We start from the raw sequence: 24,185 nt of genomic DNA, 5'->3' as shown, positions 1-24,185 counted from the left end.
ATTCTGGAGAATCTGGACAGGCAAAATTATAGATTAGTGTTAAAACATTTCAAAGAAAAAGGTTTAGATAGACAAGTTTAACTGCTTATGCATGGGGACATTATAAGTAATATTATGGGCTGTTTCTATCTATTTCCTGATCCTTTCAGTGCTTCACACTCCAGTCGAGTTGGTGGCGGCAATGTAACAAAGGTTGTTGACAAACACAAATGATATAAGAAGAAGTAAAGCTGGAAGAGAAATCAGGAAGAGTTTGTCATTCACGGCTGCATTATCGGCATGGCATCTCTATGGGTTGAATGACCAATTTGCAACAATACGGTTTCGGGAAACAGTTGTGACAAGCTAGTTGATTTCTTCAACGATGCATCATACTATGGTAGTGAACCAGCGAGTTACGTCGTTGTACGGGAAACACACCCCAGTTCATCAGTTGTACGGGAAACACACCCCAGTTCATCATTGGTCTGTTCCTGCAAACATGAGCTCTGAAACAGAGTTGAAGCTGCTGAAAAATATCTGAGTGAAACATAATATTTCTTTAATGCTGGACTGGCTGTCAGCTCCAGTGTTTCTGTCCTCCACTGTGGATTTTAATGCTGATGTGTTTTGTTGTAGAACAGCGCCACCATGTGTCATCAGCTGACTACTGCGGCTCTGAGCTTCTCTGATGCTGATAGTGATGTTGGGATGTTTTCTCTTTCTGTAGATGATGTTTTGTCCCGGGGCTCGATATGCCTGGATGACATGGTTCAGGGGGACACTATCGCTCGACTGCACTGTCTCTATGTCGTGTTCAGAACACTCACAGTTTCACATGAGAAAAGAGGTGAGGCAAGGCAAGGTTATTTATATAGCACATTTCATACACAGTGGCAATTCAAAGTGCTTTACATAGAAGAAATTAAAATAATAAAAAGATATAAGAATAAATAAAACAGTTTAGAATAAAATAAAAAATAAAATACAGTACAAATATTCTCCCATTACTCCCATTACTACAATCCCATGTGATAAATATTAGATATGTTAGATCAACTATTTTCTTGAGCTAGCAATTTAAAAAAGAACTTCTACACAAATGTGTGTATTTTTCATCTGCAGATCTTTCCAGTAAAGAAGAGGAGAAAAGGGCTCTGCTAATATTTCCTCCAGGATCTGAGCAGCTTTGACACTAGATGATGAATCCATCACCATCTGAGACCGATATGAGCTCAAACCTGCTGTGCCAAATCTAAATGAAAGCATGTGTGTATTTTGCACAGTTCTGATCTCAGACCTGAAGGCTGTTTAACAGTAATCTAGCACCATCTTTACCCATGAAGCTCTTTAGAGATCAGATGCTGGACTTCAGTATTACTGCTTCATGTCCACAAACACACTGGATTCATCATCTGAACCACAAGATTGATGTATTTACATTTATTTATACATTATACTTTATACTCTTGAAGTACATCTAACATGCAGCATCTATTCTGGTTTTTAAAAAAATAATTGTGAAAAGTCATAGAAAATATGCATTGTGGCAAGTGTCGCAAGTTCATATACTGTATAAGAACGACTGATCCCTCAAATCACCATCTTTATCTGCCATCAGATCACTACAGTAAGAACTAGATTCATGTCAAAAATAGCAACTCAATTTGCTACTGAGATAAAACAATGTCTTGGTATTTTGTAATTGTAATGTTATTATTAATAACCTTTAAGTTTTGACTTGGTATGAGCAGATCTTATTCGTTCTTTAATTAAAATACATTATCTTAAACTTATAATACCTTCATTACTCTAATATTCATCAATCTCCATTTGGTCCATGTAGTTTTGCATCCATTCCTTTCTCATTTTTTTTATCCATAATGGGAAGAAAAAAAAAGAATGATTTTATTTCAAATATCATGTTGAATAAGAATAAGAACTCATGCACACAAAATGTTTTGTTTGACATTTTGAGCTTAAAAATGCACAAGTTTATATGTAAACGTCGATTTTACAAGTTCTCTCGGGCCGAATTATAAATAATATTTCTCTTGCACTTTGGAATGAAAACTAGAGTCTGTGAATCATACAGAGAGGAGATACAAGAGCTGATTTTAAGACAGATATTGCAGAGCTTATGCTTTTCGATTCGAACAGACACAATTTCATGTGTATGAACTGTGTATGAAAAAAAAAAGAAGAAAGTTTTTACATTTTTACATTGTCTGAACTGGTGCATTACTAGCCTTTCTCAACTGACCTGTGTATGAAACGGATGATATGAGTTCGAGCAGATCTGGCAACCATGATTTACTGGGAGAATGAAAGTGATACTAGATTTCCCAACTTCCACATTTTTATCAACTCGTGATGTTTACAGTCGCTTATGCAGGGATTTGAGAATCTGTGTCTATAACCTTTGATTCTGATCAAGGAGAGTCTTCAGGTGAGACGCATAAAGCCTTCCATTACCTTGAGCAACCATGAAATACTTAAAGTAACATAGTTAAAGTTCTTAATGTAATATGAAGTTCTTGATCTTATTATTCAAATCCTTACTGTCTTTGTTGGACATATAGTTTGATTATAACTGTCTGTGAAAACTAATGTCCAGTATAAAGAGTTCTGTTACAACCTGCCTCAATACCAGAATAACATCAGATGAGGAGGGTTTCTAGAAATAGCAAACATGGAAATCAGTTTACATTGTTTGAATTTCTTCTGTTAATGATTTTAAACTGTTTAATTAAACATTAAACAAGTGTTGTAATTTTAACATTCATTTACATGATCCCAAATCAACTTATAAACCAGAAGTATAATGATCTTTTTCTTTTTTCTTTTTTCTTTTCTCAAATTATTTTATTGTCCTGTAAATTCTTCATATTTTTTCCACCAGGTTGTGAGTTTTATACTAACACACCAGATATAATATTTTATTTAAAAAAAAGTGTTTATCATATTCTTGCAATTCATCATCACAGCTTTTTTTTTAACCAATAACATAGTGGGGGGAAATGTCATGATGGAAAGAGAGTAGAAATATGAGACTTTATTTTTTATTATTATTGTTTTCTTCATAGCATACATAATCAAGCAACTTGTCAAAGTTGCAAATAATTTTGTAATGTATTGTATTTGGGTGTGTGTGAATGAGTGTTTCTGATCTCTTACTCGAGCAGCTCCATGAAGACTGAATGAATCATGGACGACACACACACATTCAGACATGGAGATTCTTCTCCAGGATTCAGGTACTTCAATCTTGTACACAACTCCAGGTGTTGTGTGTGTTTGCCAGGGTTGGTATAGTGATCTGGGTAACACTTTAGAATACTGATCCGTCATTAATGAATAATCACACAGGAACAAATGAGTAACGTACTATTAACATTATAGTAAGCATATAAAACATCCTTAAGAAGGAACTACTATTTATTTGGATCAGTATTCTGAAGTGGAAAACTATCTAGTAATGACTGAAGTCACTTGTACACTTTTGAGGTTTTTTTAAAAGGTTCTGTATAGTAATTCCTTCTGATGGATTTGGTAATAATTTAGTCATTACTAGTGTGTTCCCATGATCTTCACTTGAGAATACTGATCCAAATAATTAGTAGTTCCTTTAGAAGGATGTAGTAACACTTGAGTTATTGCTATCCAAAACCGTACAAAAAAACGTGCAAAAGCGTACAAGTGACTTCAGTCATTACTAGATAGTTATCATGTTTTTCACTTTAGAATACTGATCCAAATAAATAGTATTTCCTTTTTAACGATGTAGTGACACTTGATTCATTACTAGTGGGTAATCATGACATTCACTTTAGAATTAATTATATATTATGCATTATTCACATTAATTATGAACCTGTATATAGTAGTTCTTAGTCTTCAGTGAGGTATGGAAAAAAATAGTAGTTACTGATTAGCTAATAGTGAACTACCACATTCAACTAAGCGCTATTACTTACTAATTCGTTAATCAGAGTTTCTTGCTAGTTAATAGTTACTAGAATATTAATAGTTCATTACTCATTTGTTCCTGTGTAGTTATTCATTAATGACGGATCAGAATTCTAAAGTCTTTCCGTGATCTGTTGTCTCTATCATATTCTGGTGCCGGGATATACAGTAGTTGGAGCCACTCAGGGTCTTTAAAGTCCAACTGAAATCAAAATGGACCCTATTTACTTTGTTAGCGCATATTACTAGTCTTGTGGTGAACAATTAATCCGTGCAAGTTAAAACACGAAAAAAAATGTTTTGGCTTCGTAATCTTTAATCAAAATCTGAAAATGCCCCTCCTCTCTGCATTGGAGGACCTTCCCTGATGACGTATGCTTGACGGCTTGGGTTGAGAAACGCTTAACCACTCCCCTCAAACCGTTAGTCTGTAATGAGCGAGAGATGGAGAGGAGGAGCACTAGAGTAAAACCCTGCCCTCTGTTCAATATTCCTTTTCACTGGGAAATACGTCACAGCACTGGAGAAAAGTCGTTTGCAACTTCCGGTTGACAGGGACTTTAAACACTGTCCGAAGACACACAGATACAGTAGACAGCTAGAGGATATATGACATTATCCTTGGACAGTCTCATCACTCTTCAACACACTGTCTTAATAGACAACCTTCTCATGTGGGATTTATTTTCATGTTAAATCTCATTATCTCTTTTGTATTGAAGTCAATTTAAGGGTGACAGATCAATCTCACCGGAGTCCAGCTGTGTGTCCATGAAGAGTGACGCGTCTATCAGAGTGCCAATGAAATTTAAGGGAAAACACACATCAACATTTTTGTTTAGACAGACAGAGAGACCACAGACACACACAAATAATGCATGTATGGCATAATTTGGCAAATATCCACTTATTATCAAAATACAGGAATAGGTGATGATATTGTGTAAGCATGTATAACTCAGTGACTCACACTATTATAAAGCACTGCAATAGCAGGAGTCGAGCACAGGATCAGGTCTCCTCTCACAGCTGATCCAGAGCTTCAGTCCTGATGTTTGACGGACAGACAGAGAACTTTGAAAAGCGCTGAGCTTGGTTAAGTTACTGTATTTGTAATTAGTTATTTTCCGCCTCTAGATATAGTTGGTACCCTGAGGGTCTCGTCTCACACAGGGTCTTTATACACTTTCATATTAAAAGAGCACACATCTATGTCAATAAACAGGTGAAATGATCCTTGTTCACTGTAATCTCTCTTCAACATTTCTGAAGCTTTTCTGCATCTGGATGTAAAAAAAAAAAAATTCCAAAATTAACTCTTGTCTGTTTTCTTTTGAAGCCAAAGTTGCAGACAGAAATCAAACCCATCGGAGTCCAGCTTTGTGTCCATGAGGAGTGACGCGTCTATGGGGCATCCAATAACATTTAAGGGAAAACACACATCAACAGATCTGAGGTACAACATTTGATAGATAAATAGATAGATAGATAGATAGATAGATAGATAGATAGATAGATAGATAGATAGATATATAGATAGTCTATATAAAGTTTATCTAAATGTAAAATTAGCAATATGAATTCTTGTCTATGATGTCATCTCTGTTATTTTTAAATCGTCTGTTCTATTGAAGCCAAAGCTGCAGACAGAAATCAAACCCACCGGAGTCCAGCTGTGTGTCCATGAGGAGTGACGCGTCTATGGGGCGGCCAATAACATTTAAAGGAAAACACACATCAACTGATCTGAAGTACAACATTTGATAGATAGATAGATAGATAGATAGATAGATAGATAGATAGATAGATAGATAGATAGTCTATATAAAGTTTATCTACATGTAAAATTAGCAATCTGAATTCTTGTCTATTCTGTCATATCTTTTATTTTTAAATCGTCTGTTCTATTGAAGCCAAAGTTACAGACAGAAATCAAACCCACCGGAGTCCAGCTGTGTGTCCATGCGGAGTGATGCGTCTGTGGGGCAGCCAATAACATTTAAAGGAAAACACATATCAACAGATCTGAGGTACAACATTTGATAGATAGATAGATAGATAGATAGATAGATAGATAGATAGATAGATAGATAGATAGATAGATAGATAGATAGATAGATAGATAGATAGATAGATAGATAGATAGATAGCCTATTTTGGATGTTTTTATTATTTAATGTATGTTTAAGTCTGCTTCAGTTATATTGTTAATTAAAAATATAGTAATATGATAAAATAATTAAAAATAAATAGAAAAGTAAGAAACTCAAACTAAAATGTGTTTGTGACAAAGTGGGAAAATTATGAATCAGGTCACATTTCTTTTCTATTTAAAAGAGTTAATTATTGTTGTTTATTATAATTAAGAGTTAATTATCAAAGTATTTCAAAGACTTCAGATTAAATTGAATGTTAATTTATTATGTCTGAATTCAATAATTTGGATACTGTTGCTAATTTAATATTATAGTAATGATCCAAGTGAAGCAGGTCAACTGTATAGTTTACTGCATTAGATGAGAGGTTTTTCCCTACAAAATGTACATGTATCTCAAATATTTCCAGATTTATTTGAATTGAGAACAGAATCAAATAATGAAATTTATATCAATATCCAATTCCTAGAGGCTTGTGCAAATGGCCAAAAAAACTGTTTTACTGATATATAGACCAACAACACTGTTGCTTGTTTGATATTGTCTAATTATTTAATTAGAGAGTGTTGTTATTTTACTAAAACTTATCTCTTTATCTTGTAATCTGTCAATCTTTCACTGGTCCAAAGCAGATTTAAATCAAATCTGCTGAAGAAGTTTCAGTGTCTGCATGAAGGAACAGCAAAGCAGGGAAACCCAACACTCCTGAATGAGATCTACACAGAGCTCTACATCACAGAGAGTGAAAATGGAGAGATCAATAATGAGCATGAGGTGAGACAGATTGAGACACAATCCAGGAGAGCAGCAACAGAGGACACACCAATCAAATGCAATGACATCTTTAGACCTTTACCTGGACAAGACAAACCTATCAGAACTGTGCTGACAAAGGGAGTCGCTGGCATTGGGAAAACAGTCTCTGTGCAGAAGTTCATTGTGGACTGGGCTGAAGGGAAAGAGAATCAGGACGTCCAGCTCATATTTCCCCTTCCTTTCAGAGAGCTCAACTTGATGAAGGACAAAACACTCAGTCTTTCAGATCTTCTTCATGTCTTTTTACCTGAAACTAAAGAAATGGAAATATCCAGTGGTGAATATAAAGTGTTGTTCATCTTTGATGGTCTGGATGAGTGTCGTCTGTCTCTGAACTTTAAGAGCAAAGTGAAACTGTGTAATATATGTGAATCAGCCTCAGTGGACGAGCTGCTGATGAACCTCATTGAGGGGAATCTGCTTCCCTCTGCTCTCATCTGGATCACCTCCAGACCAGCAGCAGCGGATCTCGTCCCCTCTGAGTGTTTCCATCGAGTGACAGAGGTACGAGGCTTCAATGAGCCACAGAAGGAGGAATACTTCAGGAAGAGAATCAGTGATCAGAGTCTGGCCAATACAATCATCACACACCTGAAGTCCTCGAGGAGCCTCCACATCATGTGCCACATCCCAGTGTTCTGCTGGATCTCAGCCGCTGTTCTAGAGGAGATGTTGAGTGAAGCAGAGAGAGGAGAGATTCCCAAGACTCTCACTCAGATGTACACACACTTCCTGATCATTCAGACCAACATCAAACATGAGAAGGACTATGAGAAGAAAGTGAAAGATGAAGACATGATTCTCAAACTGGGGAAACTGGCTTTCCAGCAGCTTGTGAAAGGCAACCTGATCTTCTATGAGGAAGACCTGAGAGAGTGTGGCATTGATGTGACAGAAGCATCAGTGTACTCAGGATTGTGCACTCAGATCTTCAGAGAGGAGTTGGGCTTGTATCAGGGGAAAGTCTTCTGCTTTGTTCATCTGAGCATCCAGGAACATCTAGCAGCTCTATATGCACACATTTACTTTACAAATGAGAACAGAAAAGTGTTTGACACAACCATACAAAGTTTCTTTTCTAAAATATTAAACCAGAAGAAATATCACTCATTATCTGAGCTGCATCAGAGAGCTGTGGATGAGGCTTTACAGAGTAAGAATGGACATCTGGACCTTTTCCTGCGTTTCCTTCTGGGGCTCTCATTGGAGTCCAATCAGACTCTCGTACGAGAACTACTAACACAGACTGGAAGCTGCTCCTACAACAAAGAGGAAACAGTTCAGAAGATCAAACAGGAGATCTGGGAGAATCGCTCTCCAGAGAGATCCATCAATCTCTTCCACTGTCTGAATGAACTGGGTGATGATTCTCTGATGCAGGAGATCCAACATTATCTGAATTCTGGAAAAATAGGAGAAACCAAACTCTCCTCCTCACAGTGGTCAGCTGTGGTTTATGTGTTGCTGACATCAGAGCAGCAGATGGATGTTTTTGAGCTAAAACAGTTTATTGGAGCACGAAATACAGCAGTTGAAGTTCTTCAGAAGCTGCTGTCTGTGGTTAAAGAATCCAGATCAGTTCAGTAAGTCACTCTGACAACAATCATTACACTGATAAAACATGATCATATGTATTATTTTAACATGTGATTTCTAACCATAGCAATACTGTAATAGGAGAAACTCATTTATATCAGTGTTTCCTGAACTGAGAGACTGAAGAGTGTCATTGTTCTCTACAGGTTGAGTGATTGTGGTGTTACAGATAAAGGTTGTGCTGCTCTGACTTCAGCTCTGAGATCAAACCCCTCACACCTGAGAGAACTGCATCTGTCTGAGAATAAAGTAGGAGATTCAGGAGTCAAGCAGCTTTCTGATCTACTGCAGGATCCTCACTGTAAACTGGAGATACTGTGGTAAGATTGTATAAAAGTCTCAACGTCGTCTGTTTCTCTCCTGTGGTGAATAATGAATGATATACAAAAGTAATATATACAAAAAAGTTTACCATCAAGTAACTGAAAAGGAAGTTCAATCTTCATTATATTCTTTCCAAAGCTTCTGAGGTCATTTTACTTTTGATAGTTTTTGATAGTTATAAGCATGATTGGATGACGTGAAGAAGTGACAACTGCTTTCATATGCAAATCTGTTGAGGAGAAAGGAGAAATTCATATATATCTTATCATTTATATCAGTGTTTCCTGAACTGAGAGCTGAAGAGTGTCATTGTTCTCTACAGGTTGAGGGATTGTGGTGTAACAGATGAAGGTTGTGCTGCTCTGACTTCAGCTCTGAGATCAAACCCCTCACACCTGAGACAACTGGATCTGTCATTGAATAAAGTAGGAGATTCTGGAGTCAAGCAGCTTTCTGATCTACTGCAGGATCCTCACTGTAAACTGGAGATACTGTGGTAAGATTGTATAAAAGTCTCAACATTGTCTGTTTCTCTCCTGTGGTGAATAATGAATGATATACAAAAATAATTTATACAAAAAAAGTTTACCATCAAGTAACTGAAAAGGAAGTTCAATCTTCATTATATTCTTTCGACTATTCTCAACACAAATTTGTTGAGGAGAAAGGAGAAATTCATATATATCTCATCATTTATATCAGTGTTTCATACCTGCCAACCTTGAATTTTTTTTTTGCGTACCATCGCGCGGGGGGGGGTTGTGCGAGGAGGAGGTCGGCGACACACATGCATTATATTGCATTGCATAGTCATCTAGTCTAAAATTAAGAAACCCCTAGAAAACAGTAAAAATATTTAGGCTATCCACAATTAGGATAGGCTACTTAATTTATTATTCCAATATCAAAATATGATACTAAATACCACAGGGAAAAGGGCTTCTATTTGTGACATGCTGCCTTTGCGTTTGAACATTGCACATTTTAAACAGGACACGCATTAGCTGGATAAATGTTAGCCAATACAAACATATTTATAGAAAACAGTTGACAATGAATAGACAGGAGTCCAATAATAGCATAACGAATCACTTATTCTAGACGAATCAGACTTATAACGAGGGCTGTGTTAACAGTAAAACGTCCGTCATCAACGAATTTTAAAAACACAGATCGATAATACAAAATACTTTCTGACATTTTGACAGAAAAAAAAACAAGCAAGAACAAAATTTAAACTTAGCCCGTCAATTTTCATTTTACAGTTATCTTCTTTCTCTGTGTGCGCGCGTCCGTGTTTGTGAGAGAGCTCGCGCAGCACTGATACAACGGTACTTTTTAACGCAAGTAACTAACGCGCTAGTTTTCATACAAAATAAATATGTAACTTAATTAGGTACTTTAGTTATTATTAACACAATAACGTAACACGTGAAGGCTACGTTTCTCAACACTGAGAATGAATAAATAAACGCCTGTTTCTCCAGACTCGCGCATCGGTAATCCACAAATCACAGCACTTTCATAATCACTAAGCTATAGCGATTTCAAATTTATTAAGATTTATTGTTCAGCATTACTTGAGAATTTTATTATTTGCATGGCTGAATGATGTCTTCCTCTTATCTGAGTGACCATGAATAACGGAGTATTTTAAGATAATCCATGCGATCCATATGATCATCGAATTCATAGGATTAAGTTAACTCAATACAATATTTCAACTTTCCACATCGAGCACAGGCCGTTTACCTTCAGGAGTCAGAAGTACCGTGACAACTGTAGCCTACTGTCCTCATTTATGAAATCAGTTAGACGGCAGCCACTGGAGTGGAAGGGGGATCGAGCGGGATTCTTTATTGGTGTCGATTTTCAGTCTCTTTTTAATGATAGGCCTTACGCATCTGTCAATCATCCCCGCTTGCTATTTGGGGAATGAACCCAGTGCTATGATTGGTCGAACTCTTCTTCTTTTGCTGTTGCTTGATTTGAGGACTATGCATGCAGAGGCGTCACCAGGTTTTTGCATAGAGTAACAAATCGTACCATCGTACTTTGAAGTCAAAATGTGTATCCGCTACGCAAAATGCATACAGGTTGGCAGGTCTGATGTTTCCTGAACTGAGAGACTGAAGAGTGTCATTGTTCTCTACAGGTTGAGGGATTGTGGTGTTACAGATGGAGATTGTGCTGCTCTGACCTCAGCTCTGAGATCAAACCCCTCACACCTGAGACAACTGGATCTGTCATTTAATAAAGTAGGAGATTCAGGAGTCAAGCAGCTTTCTGATCTACTGCAGGATCCTCACTGTAAACTGGAGATACTGAGGTAAGATTGTATAAAATGTCCCAACATAGTCCTCTATTTTAATGGTAAATAATGATTGCCATACAAAAAAAAAAAAAAAATCTATTGTGAAATTACTAATGGGAATGTTGCTTTCATTTTCATTTTTAATGATAGATTAAACATGACTGGATTATGTAAAGATGTGACAGCCGTGTTCATATACAGATATGTTGATAATTTTTGGGTACTTGCATAAAAAAATGAATATTCCGTTACACTTTATTTTAAGGTGTCATTGCTACAGTGTAATTATATATTTAAGTACTGAGTAATATTAAGCAACTACATGTGCTTACTATAGGGTTAGGGTAGGATTTGGTTGAGGATTAGTTACATGTAATTATGCATAATTTACTGTTACTACTATGGTAAGTTCATGTAACATATGTAACAAGGACACTATTATATAAAGTGTTATTGAATATTCTTGTAATTTTTATGATAAGGAAACTATCCCGCTCAAGTAGTTTGTAGATGCGGGTCTGAACCTTAGACTGGACCTGTTAATGGTGCCGTGGATTAACCCTCTGGGGTCTAAGGTGTTTTTGGGGTCCTTGAGATGTTTTGACATGCCCTGACATTTGTGCTTTTTTCAGTTGCTTATAAACATATTAATGGCAAAGGTATAATTACACTCTATTTAGCACAAACAGGGCTACCATAATATGTGAGCAACATGTATGTACATGTTTATATTTTTGAGAGAATAATGTTTATGCATGGTTATTGAAAAAACTAAAAATGTAAGTTTCTGAAATAAGGCCACAAAACACATACTAAATATGTGTCCACAAGACTTCTGAATAATGCATTTTGTCGCCGAGAGTTTTTTCTTCAAAATGATCTCAAAATCATCCTGCCTAATCATTCACATAAAACAATACATTGATTTAAATTTTGTAAGACACTTTTTGTTTGGAAAGGCAATATGCGTAGAGGCGTGAATAATCCTACACCATCATTAATAATGAGTAGTTCACTACTGAGAAGACAACAACCCGCATAATGAGCCTTTCATTCAGGTCTGTCACTGAGCCACAAGAAAGAATATATATATATATATATATTTGTTCACAGTTGGAAACACAGTTGTTGTTTTTTTCCACAAATTGTGCTTGCAAATTGTAGAATATCCAAGGTAAACATTTCTAGTAATTGTGCAGTTAATTGTTCTCATACTGTATTTTCAGATTTGGAATATATTCTCTACCCAAATGTGTCACTAATAAAACACAATAAAAATTATTTAAAGAGAAGGTTTATTGACCTTTTAAGATTTTGTTTACATCTATATTTGTATATATATATATATATATATATATATATATATATATATATATATATATATATGGGCCATTCTACAGAATTGGTGCAAACTGCTGTCCCTCATCCAAAAAACACATTTGAAAAGCATTTAATTATTAAAATCTTAGATGTTTACTAAGATCCTTCAATTATCTATTGAAACCCACAATAATATTTAAGATATCAGTAAGCTTTATATATATAAAATCATAATTTATGGGCTACTTTCAATTAGGAGGTGGCTGTCCCAAACCCTAACCCCTAAATTTCAACTTGTGAAAATGATATTGAAAAAAATTTTGCAAATTTTTCCATTCTTGTTTTAAAAAAAAATATTTTTGTTTTTTTAAAAAAAATGAAGTTAAAAAAAATATTTATTTTATATTTTATTTTTAAATCATGAAACTTTATCAAAAAAAACATGTCCCGCATTTTCATGTCACTACCAAAACAGTGAATGTTGTAGTCCATTGGCTGAGACTGATTTTAACCACACTCCTACATTTTTGATCAGGAAATATTCCTGTGTCCCTCTCTCTCATGTGCTATATGGTGAGTAGATTGATCCCATCATTTTGAGGTAAATGTGTTCTAAAGTCTAAAAATCTGTGTGTAACTTTAAGGAATGTCACTACCAAACTAATTTTTTCTGCTATTGAGAATTTTTTTTGGGATGTTATTCCATAAAATTTAGTTGTTATATGTGTTCAACTGTTCTGACCAGTGATTGCTAACCATGTGCTGATTAGCATCTTCGAGCTAGGCTCAAAAGTATCTAAAATTGTCACTACCAAAACAGTCACAACCGAAACATTTTCTTGAAGTTTCGGTTGTGACATTGTTTTGGTAGTGACAAAAGGGAACACATAATCCTTTATTTGGAGGAATAAACTACATTTTAGTACAGTTATGCAAATAATTACTACTGTAGTATGTTTTAGTAGTGTTTTAGTATGCAATATTCTGTTAAAATTCTGTAATGTAATGAGGTTACAATTACTTAAGGTTGCAGTCCATGATACTAGCTTAGGTGTAAGGTTGTTGTCAGTAATGTTAATTTATATGATTAACTTGACAGGGAGAATGACATAAAACACCAACATGCCTAAAAAAAATAGAAAAACTACAACAGAGAGACAGAGAGAATACAAACAAAGGTTGAGGGAAGACCCAGTGAAGTACGAGGAATACTTAAGGAAAGAAAGAGAAAGAAATAAGAAACGAAGGGAAGAAGGAAAGTTGAAGAGTATCAGTGAATTACCTGACAGGGAGCAAAGAGATGTCAGAAAAGCATGGAGGAAAAGACACAGGATGATGGTGAAAAGACAAAAAGAGGTGGAGACATTTTGCAGGGCTTCCACACCACCTAGTACTTCCAGTGAGGGTGATCAGACACCAGTACACACACACACACACACACACACACACACACACACACAGTTCAGTGGTTCTGGAGATTTATCTGAATGAGGAAAATTATTCTGAAATTAATGTTTTATGTACACACACACACACACACACACACACACAGTTCAGTGGTTCTGGAGATTTATCTGAATGACTCATAAACAAAATGTTGAAAATGTGCAAATAAAACAAAGTGGTTCTGAGTCTACATTGTAAGTTGTTGTTTTTTTGGGAAGAAAAATCTATGAGCATACCTCTTCTCACTTGCACCCCAAGACCCAAAGTATAGAATAGCTCTAGGTGTTCTTATAAGATATTTACTGTCAGATGTGTGTCTGCTATATGTACTGACTGCATATGTGCATCATAGTTATTTATTTATATTAACATAAAATGTGGACAGTCTGATTCAGCCATGGCAAACTAATTATTGTGGTCACTACCAAAACATTACTGTCACTACCAAAAATGTGCAGTCACTACCGTAACATGGGATGTTTTGTCAAAAATAAAGTATATTGAATTGTCAACTAAGATGTTATGATAGTGTTTGGTTCAATGCATATTCAAACTAATGAATCCTTAACTTTGAAATCAGTACGATAAACTTTATGCCTTCTACAAAGAAAGATTGGGTTCAAAATACAACAAATCTCATAAATCACACTTAAAATATTATTAAAATTATAATCTTTATTGATTTCACCAGTAAAAATATTTTTTAAAAATAGAAAACAATATATTTATAAGGTAGATGTAAACAAAATCTTAATAGGTCATTATAAGCCTTCTTAATAAATTATTTAATATTGTGTTTCGGTAGTGACAAATTTGGGGAGAAGGAAAATATTCCAGCATTTTCTGAAAATACAATATGAGAATTAACTGCACAATTACTAGAAAAGCGTACCTTGGATATTATACAATTTGCATACATGCAAAATTTGTGGGAAAAAACAAAAAAAATTCAAGATGTTTCCAACTCTGACTTTGCACCAATTCTGTAGAATGGCCCATATATATATATATATAGTCGAGTCCCAAAATAGATAAATAGCCCTGGATAAGAACATACTGTACACCATTGTACACTGCTTATCTGTGGTGCCGTTATAAGCAAGGTAGCATTAGAAAGCTCACAGTGGCTTATAATGACAGCATGAGGCTGCTAAGAGTTCCAAGAGACTCCAGTGCAAGCCATATGTTTGTTAGTGCTGGGGTACCTACCTGTGCTGCAGTCTTGCGTAACTTAATGTATAGATTTATGGGTAGGGTGTCTGAGTCAAAAAATGACCTAATTGCTGTGTTGGCTAACCCTAGACGAAGTTCTGTAAGATTTTCGTCCAGACTGTGGAACCATTGGTGTACATGTCTGTATGTTAGACACTGAACACTGTAGAAGGTTTATTTTATTTGTTGCACTTTCTTGTTTTACTTTTTGTGTGTGTATTACTATGTATGTGTTTTGTATTGTATTATGGATCCCTCTGGGTCTGAAATAAAGTTTAAAGATAAGATGCAGTAGGCATTTTTGAGGAAAAATACTTCAAGTGTTGTTTCTATATGATTTTTAGGTGCTGAATCCATTTCTGCCGTATAACAAGTTGTAAACATCACTGTTTTGGCATAAACAATAAAAACAAAATGGCTCCCAAAAAAAAAAAAAAACGTTTTAATGCATTTATTGCAGTTTAAACATTAAACATTATAACTAAACTATGCATTCTCAGAATATTTAAACATGTAAACAATGAAAAAACAACATTAACATGAAAGGGACAGTTTTTAATGGCTGCTGGAATTATGCCAAGATGCCAAGGTACCAAGGTACACTGGGAAGCATATATCAGTGGAAATATGTAATTATGCCCAGCCCGAAGGGGGGAACTTGGAATACACATGACCCCAGGGGGCTGCATATTGAGAATCACTGGGGTGTCCAGCCGCAGGTGGAATATTTCAAACCCAGGGGTGGCAAGGTGGCTTGCCGAGGGAAAGACACATGCTCAGAGAGGACTACAGTGGACTACACACGTGGGGGTCGCCCAGAGGCCGTGTTAGGTGTTGCCCAGCCTGCAGCTCTACCGATCTCTGTTAGCGAGGCGCCATGCGCTAGAGCCCAAGAGGATGCCACACTCCGGGTGGAGTGGGCCGTCACACCAAGGGGGCATGGTCGACCTTGCTGCTGGTAAGCCAAAGCAATGGCGTCCACTATCCAGTGAGACAACCTTTGCTTGGAGAGAGCCTTTCCCTTCAGCTTCCCACCATGACAGACAAAGAGCTGGTCTGAAGTCCTGAAACACTGCGTTCTGTCTACGTAAGCATGGAGGGTGCGTACTGGACAGAGCAGTGCCAAGGCTGGGTCTGCCTTCTCCGAGGGCAGCGCTTGCAGGTTCACCACCTGGTCTCGAAAGGGTGTGGTGGGAACCTTGGGCACATATCCAGGCCGGGGTCTCAGGATCACCTAAGAGTTAGCCGGTCCAAATTCCAGGCACGCTTCTTCAAACCGAAAATGCCTGCAGGTCCCCTACCCTCTTGATGGAGGACAATGCAACCAGGAGCACTGTCTTCATTGACAGGAACTTAAGCTCCACTGATTGCAGAGGCTCAAAGGGAGCACTCTGCAGAGCAGTTAAAACCACTGAGAGGTCCCAAGAGGGAACGAGAGGAGGGCGAGGAGGATTCAGTCTCCTCGCTCCTCTCAGGAAACTGATGATCAGGTCGTGCTTTCCAATGGACATCAACATCAACTGCATCATGATGTGTGGCAATGGCGGCACAGATCTAAACAGATCTACCTGTGCGTCCCCGAACTGATCCCAAATCAGCTGAACCGACTGGGAATGGAGTCTCCATTCTCCAGCGAGAGGCCGAAACCGAGACAGATCGGCTCTCCAGCCCATAGAAAACTGAGGTTCGTCCACGGGGTGAAGGTCTGATGGCAGGTCGAAGTCACTGGGACTCGGAGCGTGCCGTGTTGCCATGCCCACCTCGGGACTTGATCATTAAGCGGTCTCATATGAAGCAAACCGAGCGACGTTACTGCGGCTGCGGATGCCATATGCCCCAGGAGCCTCTGAAATAGTTTCAGTGGAACCGCACTCTTGCCCTCGAACTGACGAAGACAAGTTAGCAGTGACTGCGCGCTCGCTCGTAAGCTGCATGCACATGGCGACCGAGTCGATTTCCATACCGAGAAAAGAGATCCTCTGCACGGAGCAGAGTTTGCTCTTCTCCCAGTTGACCCGAAGGCCCAGACAAGCTAGGTGCCGGAGCACTAGGTCCCTGTGTTCGCAAACCTTGTCTCGAGAGTGAGCTAGGATCAGCCAGTCGTCGAGAGGAACAAGGGCTGCCTCGACAACCTTCGTGAAGACGCGAGGAGACAGGGCTAGCCCGAAAGGGAGAACCGCGTACTGGTATGCCTGCCCCTCGAATTATATATATATATATATATATATATATATATATATATATATATATATATATATATACTGTATATACTGGTATGCCTCATTTGCATATGTAAACATGACATTTCAGAAAACTTGTAATACAAAAAATGTCTGTCTCTATGTAAGTGAAAAACTGGAAAGGTTTTATGGTGATATCTATAACTTAAAAATTTTACCCTATCCACCTGTAGTGTTTCGGCTGTGAATAATGCACCTATTGTTTCAATAACAATTACAAGAAAATGGGACCCTTATTTCAATGTTATACGGTGGATCCTTATTCAGGAGACATTGAACTTTCTAAAAATGTGGTATAACAACTTTTCCTCAAAAATGCCTACAGGGTTACACAATCTTGAAGATTCGGACCTGACTAATATATATATTGCTATTTTATTAAAAAGGTTATACAATTACAACAACAATTAAAATTGTAACAATATTTCCAGTGTAATCTTTCTTTGTAAAAACTAGAGTATTCGTTTTATCATACGTATTTCAAAGTTAAGGATTCATTAGTTTGAATATAACCTACATTGGAACAAACACTATAATAACATCTTAGTTGATGACTTTATTTTTGACAAAACATAGTATATATATATTTAACATATGAGCAGAAATTGGCAACATTATAAGCTTAGTTGATGTGGCAGTATTTTACAGTAAAAACTTTACAATCTATCAGATTTTTTTGTCGTTTTTTACTCATCTCAGTATAGCAATATAGTTTGGTAAAAGCTGTTCATTCATTCACACACAGAAACGCGATTCATATTTAAACAGTCTTTTTGCATGTACAGACACTTGCGATTAGAACAAAGCAAATATAGAACTGACCTATTCCTCAGCTCGATCCGTTGCTCCTCGAAATGAAACTTCCAGCACTTCTGATGTAAAATTTCCTGGATTATTATTAAGATAGTATTATTCCTCAGAGCGTCGTAAAGTACATGACTCTGATTACTCGCGGTGTGTGTTATCCAGCTGATGTGGGCGTTGACACATTTGCATGGATCGCCTCAGATCATTTGCGTTTGAATAGCGCACGCTTTCCGTGGGCGGGGTCACATTAAAACATAATGAGCTGAGATGAGAACGACTGACATTTCTCTCTTTTCATACATATTACATAAACTGAGAATATTTGTTTTTTATATAAATTACTTAATTTAAAAGAAGAGAATTCAAGCTTCATGCCTGTGTGTCTGTATGCCTGTTTGACTGAGTATTCGCTCAGTTGCAGTTCATTTTCGGATGTGTTTCAAAATTGACTTCACTGACAGAGAGAAGGCAGAACTCGCATTATGTTTATTGTTCTTTATTTGGCAAAAAGCACAACACTTTGTTTTTATTGTGATTATACACAAAAAATACACACTTAACAGGATCGATTGATGTATGAAACTTGTATGCAAGATCAAAGTCAACAGAGTATTTTGAGTCTCTTTTGCAAAAAAAGCAAACATATCGCGATGGCGCGATAGCCAATCTCAGGGGGTTAAGTGTCTGATTGTGAAGTTCCTGCTGATCTGAGCTGTAGATCCTGAACTGAGAGACTGAAGAGTGTCATTGTTCTCTACAGGTTGAGGGGTTGTGGTGTTACAGATGAAGGTTGTGCTGCTCTGACTTCAGCTCTGAGATCAAACCCCTCACACCTGAGAGAACTGAGTCTGTCATTGAATAAAGTAGGGGATTCTGGAGTCAAGCAGCTTTCTAAACTACTGAAGGATCCTCACTGTAAACTGGAGATACTGTGGTAAGATTGTATAAAAGTCTCAACGTTGTCTTTTTCTCTCCTGTGGTGAATAATCAATGATATACAAAAATAATATATACATAGAAAGGTTTACCATCAAGTAACTGAAAAGGGTGTTTAATCTTCAGTGGATTCTTTCCAAAGCTTCTGAGGTCATTTTACTTTTGAATGTTTTTGATAGTTACAGTATAAGCATGATTGGATGATGTGAAGATGTGACAACTGCTTTCAAATACATATCTGTTGAGGAGAAAGGAGAAATTCATATATATCTTATCATTTATATCAGTGTTTCCTGAACTGAGAGACTGAAGAGTGTCATTGTTCTCTACAGGTTGAGGGATTGTGGTGTTACAGATGAAGGCTGTGCTGCTCTGACTTCAGCTCTGAGATCAAACCCCTCACACCTGAGAAAACTGGATCTAATTGGAAATAAACTAAGACACTCAGGTGTGAAGCTGCTCTCTGATCTGAAGGACGATCCACATTATAAACTGGATACGCTTCTGTAAGTAGTGATGATTAAAACTGTTCATATTTTAATTTAAAGTTAATTTAGTTTCTTAGTTTACTTTCATTGTGATGGTGAATTATACACTATAAACATGTTTAATAAGAGTTTAATTCATTTATTTTTTTATAATAGTTTATAGCAACAATCAAATATCTTCAAGTTTCTTTTTATTTCAAACAATTCAATATGTTGCTTTTATCATTGTCAATGTCAATTGCAATAAAAGATAATGGTAAATATTTATCACTAGATTCTTTATCATAAATAAAACTGACCCAGTGACATAGAAAGAGGACAGGGTTATAGATAAGATTTAACAATCGTGTATAGATAAGGGTCAAGGGTCATCATTCATGGTGACTTAGAAGCAAAATCAAAATTTGAATGTTTAAAAACAGCTTTAACAATCGTGTATCTCAGTATTATATTATAATCTCTCACTTAATCATCTAAGTAGTTTCTTTTAGTTGTTCTAAAGTGGATAATGAAATAATGTCACACACATTTGACTGTCTGTGTTTTAGTCACAGGTTTTAGATGTTAGTCTGACCTTCTCTGGATCAGCTGATGGAGAATAAAGAGCCTCTACAGACACAATCACATTCAACTGAATCAACAGACACAAACCCACAGTGATCATCACACACACGTGTGTTTGTGTAACTTACAGAATTATCCAATCCTTCATCCAAAGTCAAACCAGGAAACCTTCAACCAGATGAACTGGATACATATTCTGAATGTTCAGATCCAATCTGACCTCTGACCTGTAATGCCTGAATCATAATCATACACTGTTTGTTCGTTGGTCAGAGGAGAACTGAGCGACTGAGCCAGACTGTCACTGATGGAGTTTGAGTTCCTGCCACTGTCGCCTCTGGCTAGCTTAGTTTGGATACACTTAATATTCAACAATATTATTGATCTGCATTGACATCATTATATGAGAACTGAACTGAGCTGGACGATGACATCACGTTTTCTCCAGAGCGGCTGTATAGATAAATGAACTAAAGTAATAACTTTCTATTTTAATAGAAACGAATCAATACTGAACTTACTTAAGCTGGACTATGACACTATTTTCTTCTAGATCTGTTGTACAGCAGGAACAAACTTTGTTGCAATATTTTAGTTGTAACAGTTTAGTTCAGTGACAGTTATCACTGTAAAGCTGCTTTGAAAACATCTGTATTGTAAAAAGCAATATATAAATAAAGGTGACTTGACTTTTGTTTCTACAGAAGTGACATTTATACTGCAAACGCTCTACTACAAACATCTCCATTTATAATATTTATTTAATGATTTAAAGGTAGGGTATGGGATTTGCAAAACGGCCGGCAGATTTTGAAAATACACAACTCAAATGGTCCTACCTTCTTTCCTCCAACGCTGGCCCTGACTCCACCCATTCGAAGAACATGGACATGGATGGGGGAGGGGGGTATGGTACGACCGTTTGTTTGACGAACTTACTGTCCAATGATTCTAGGTGGTCTTGGAAATGATTGGCTGGAGTTTTTCGAGTCCTGCCCATTCCACAGATGATTAAATTGCTTAATTTTCATTTTAGTGCTTCTAACTCAGTAGCTGTAAGTGGGTTAGGAATAGGATTTCAAGTGATTATGAAAAAATGGACAAAAAAGAGAATCACATACCCCACCTTTAATTTGAGTAATTCAGCCCACCAAACATATTCAAATTCCTTTGATTTTTAGTAACATAGTAGACAATTAAATCATCTATTGCCTTTTATTTCTTTTAAATTTAAAAGCAATGATACATCACCACTTTTAAATGTAAAATGAAAATCTATTTTTTAAATTTGAATTCATAATCTATGGACAACTTTCTGTAATAAAATGGTTAATCATGTTTTCATTTTCATTTAGAATTGCAGAATATACATTCCATATGCTGTCTTTAATCTATTGCCAACTCCACATTAAATCTTGTATATGAATGATTTACCGTATTCTATTATAAGTCGATTCAGCCGTCAGAGATGAAACTCAGAGTCCAGCTGTGTGTCCATGAAGAGTGACCGTTCTGGACAAACCAGTGAAATCAACTTATCTGAGGTACAGCATTAATGTCTGGATGGAGAGATAGAAATAACTAACTAGATCTTTCTATGTGAGGTTTATCTGTCAAATTAACTATATTAATTCTTGTCTCAATTCTATTATCTCTGTTCTATTCTATAACTTATACCATTACTTTTACCTCTTTAATTTGTGGTAATCTACTATTGTAATATTTTGTTCATGACTCTCTATTAACTCTTTCCCCGCCATTGATGGAAAATTCCAGCTTTCTGTTTTTTTAACACTTCAAATTAAAGACAAAATGAAACATAAAAAATAAGGGGGAACCACATCCAAGTATATTTGCCAAACAACAGTTCGAAACAAATGCATACCAATAAAAAAATTACAATTAAAAATACAAAATACAAATGAAGGCATACGCCACATTCACCAAAAACAGCTCCAAAGAGTCCTTCACTATCAACTTGGTCCATAAAATGTCCACACAGAAACACAAACTGTTAATATGGGAATATAGATAATGTGGGTGTAATGAATATAAGGAACCTGTAATCCAAAGATCAATCAGTGCACAGTCTGTGTACAAAAATTCAGTTCAAAGTCAGTTCAGTCGCGACCACAGTCTCGTCGTAGCGAATAACTCACTCAGACAAAAATGGTTGAAAAAGTTGGGAAAAAAGGGGGAAAAAATATAATCCACAAAGGTGATCCAAACGAAGAAGAGTTGATGCTGGTGTAGAGTCTGTGGTGAATGCATAGATTTCGGGTAGCACACCAAACAAACACAGTTGATGAAATATACAGCCTGCAATGACTCATTTCATATAAAAAGACAACACAGTTGCACCTGCTTCCATTTATTTGTGATTACAAGAATGCATAAAACAACTATATTCTACGATCTTTGTTCTTGTTCAGATGCTCAGGGCACTGTTTAGCCATAGAAACCGGTAGATGGAGTAATATTCAATTGACAGAGAGATTCTGTAATTATTGTAATCTAACTATGAATGCCTATGTGACTGAAGACGAGAAGCATTTCTTGCGTGACTTTTCTTTGTATGTAGATTGCGTAAGAAATATTTGGGTGATTTCACACAATATGTCACAGGTCTGTGAGTCGAAGCATGCATGGAGATTGGCAACGTATATATCATGAAATGAAGAAAAATTGACTAAATATCATGTTTACGTCACATTTCAGATAATTTCTATTAATTTTCCACGAAATTATGCAATTATTGCGATGTGAGGAGGTTTGAGCGATTTCTTCGTCTCACTATAATGTGTTCCCTTTCGAGGAAACTCGCGTTGCGTCGATGATGCTTTGGGAACGTGTCCGTGTGATCACGTCTGAAGCACGCATGTCAACTATTCTGATTTTGTTTTATGCTTTAAGTTGAACATTTTGTGAAGTGAATGTTGTATTTTGATAAATACTTAAGAATACCCTCCTGTTCTGTCATTATTTTGTGCCAATAGGTTTTGCTTAGTCTTATGTAACTTTATTACTCTGAGTTTGATTAACTTAAACCATTTAAGCAACGATATAGTTGTTAAGAGTTTAACAACTTAGTTAGCTTTGTTACCCAAATTCAAACTGAATGAATAAAATTAACCTTAAATATTTAAGTTGAGTTTACTCTAAAGATTGACTAAACCAACTGTTACAAACCTCTCACGTCGAGGGAGAATAAGGAATGCAACATCAAAACACTGAACGTGTAGTGGAAAACAATCTCACACAAACCAGTCAAATTTAGGTAAAGTGATAATTTATTACAGTGAGATACGAGAAGAAAAGAGGAATACCACAAGATACTTACTTACATAAATGTACAACTTACATACAAATCTTAACCAAGGAAAAGGTTCACAATAGAACGAGGAAGAGAGAAAAGAACTAGACCGTGCCAAATCAAAGAAAGAAACAAAACAAACCAATCTTACTCTATATAAACAAAAACAATTTCTAATCTAACTAAAATCAACATTCACCAAAAACCCAAAATTAAACAAAAGATCTTTAGCATCAAAGACGCCCTGAATAAACTAACTACAAACCAGAAAATAGAAAGAATCTCACATGTCGCTAAACTAGTGTTTTACAACAGATATACACATATTAAATTTTTTTTTCTTTTTTTTTCTCAAAACACATTGTTTTAATCAGGAACTCAAAAATGGTGTTTGCAGGAGATGCAGCTGCACAATGGCACCCTCATCTGTACCAAAATCATTCTTTAAAAAACATTTTATTAAAACATTATAAATATTCAAAAGCTTATTGTTAAGAAAAAAAGCTTTTATGCTTTTTAAAATGAGCTCAACATTTTATTTTATTAAATCAAGTGATGTGACAAGGCAACAATGCTAAACAACATGTATAACAATGTTGGCTGAGAGGGCAACATTTTATTTTCCTTTTCACCCCATCTTCTATCTAGGAGTGCATTAATGCACGGACTGTCACGAGCTAAAGTCCAGGGGGTAATACTAGCTGC

General features: G+C 36.3%; 1 protein-coding gene across 1 annotated transcript in view; it reads left to right on the top strand.

Annotated features, from left to right (window-relative positions):
- The window catches only part of LOC311300172 (uncharacterized protein), a 35,151-nt gene extending 14,284 nt beyond the window's left edge, over positions 1–20,867 (top strand). The window contains exons 12-24 of the mRNA XM_084424305.1: positions 619–839; positions 2,417–2,428; positions 3,210–3,236; positions 5,288–5,404; positions 5,583–5,699; positions 5,862–5,978; positions 6,734–8,503; positions 8,663–8,836; positions 9,163–9,336; positions 10,996–11,169; positions 18,940–19,113; positions 19,448–19,621; positions 20,152–20,867. Of these exons, the coding sequence (XP_084280431.1) occupies positions 619–839; positions 2,417–2,428; positions 3,210–3,236; positions 5,288–5,404; positions 5,583–5,699; positions 5,862–5,978; positions 6,734–8,503; positions 8,663–8,836; positions 9,163–9,336; positions 10,996–11,169; positions 18,940–19,113; positions 19,448–19,621; positions 20,152–20,164 (3,264 nt within the window). The 3' untranslated portion in view covers positions 20,165–20,867. The remainder of the gene's footprint in view (positions 1–618; positions 840–2,416; positions 2,429–3,209; positions 3,237–5,287; positions 5,405–5,582; positions 5,700–5,861; positions 5,979–6,733; positions 8,504–8,662; positions 8,837–9,162; positions 9,337–10,995; positions 11,170–18,939; positions 19,114–19,447; positions 19,622–20,151) is intronic.
- The last annotated feature ends 3,318 nt before the right edge of the window (positions 20,868–24,185 follow it).

This window comes from Rutilus rutilus, assembly GCF_951802725.1.
Source record: "Rutilus rutilus genome assembly, chromosome: 11".
Taxonomy (NCBI): Eukaryota; Metazoa; Chordata; class Actinopteri; order Cypriniformes; family Leuciscidae; genus Rutilus; species Rutilus rutilus.
This window is presented reverse-complemented; position numbering and strand designations above follow the sequence as displayed.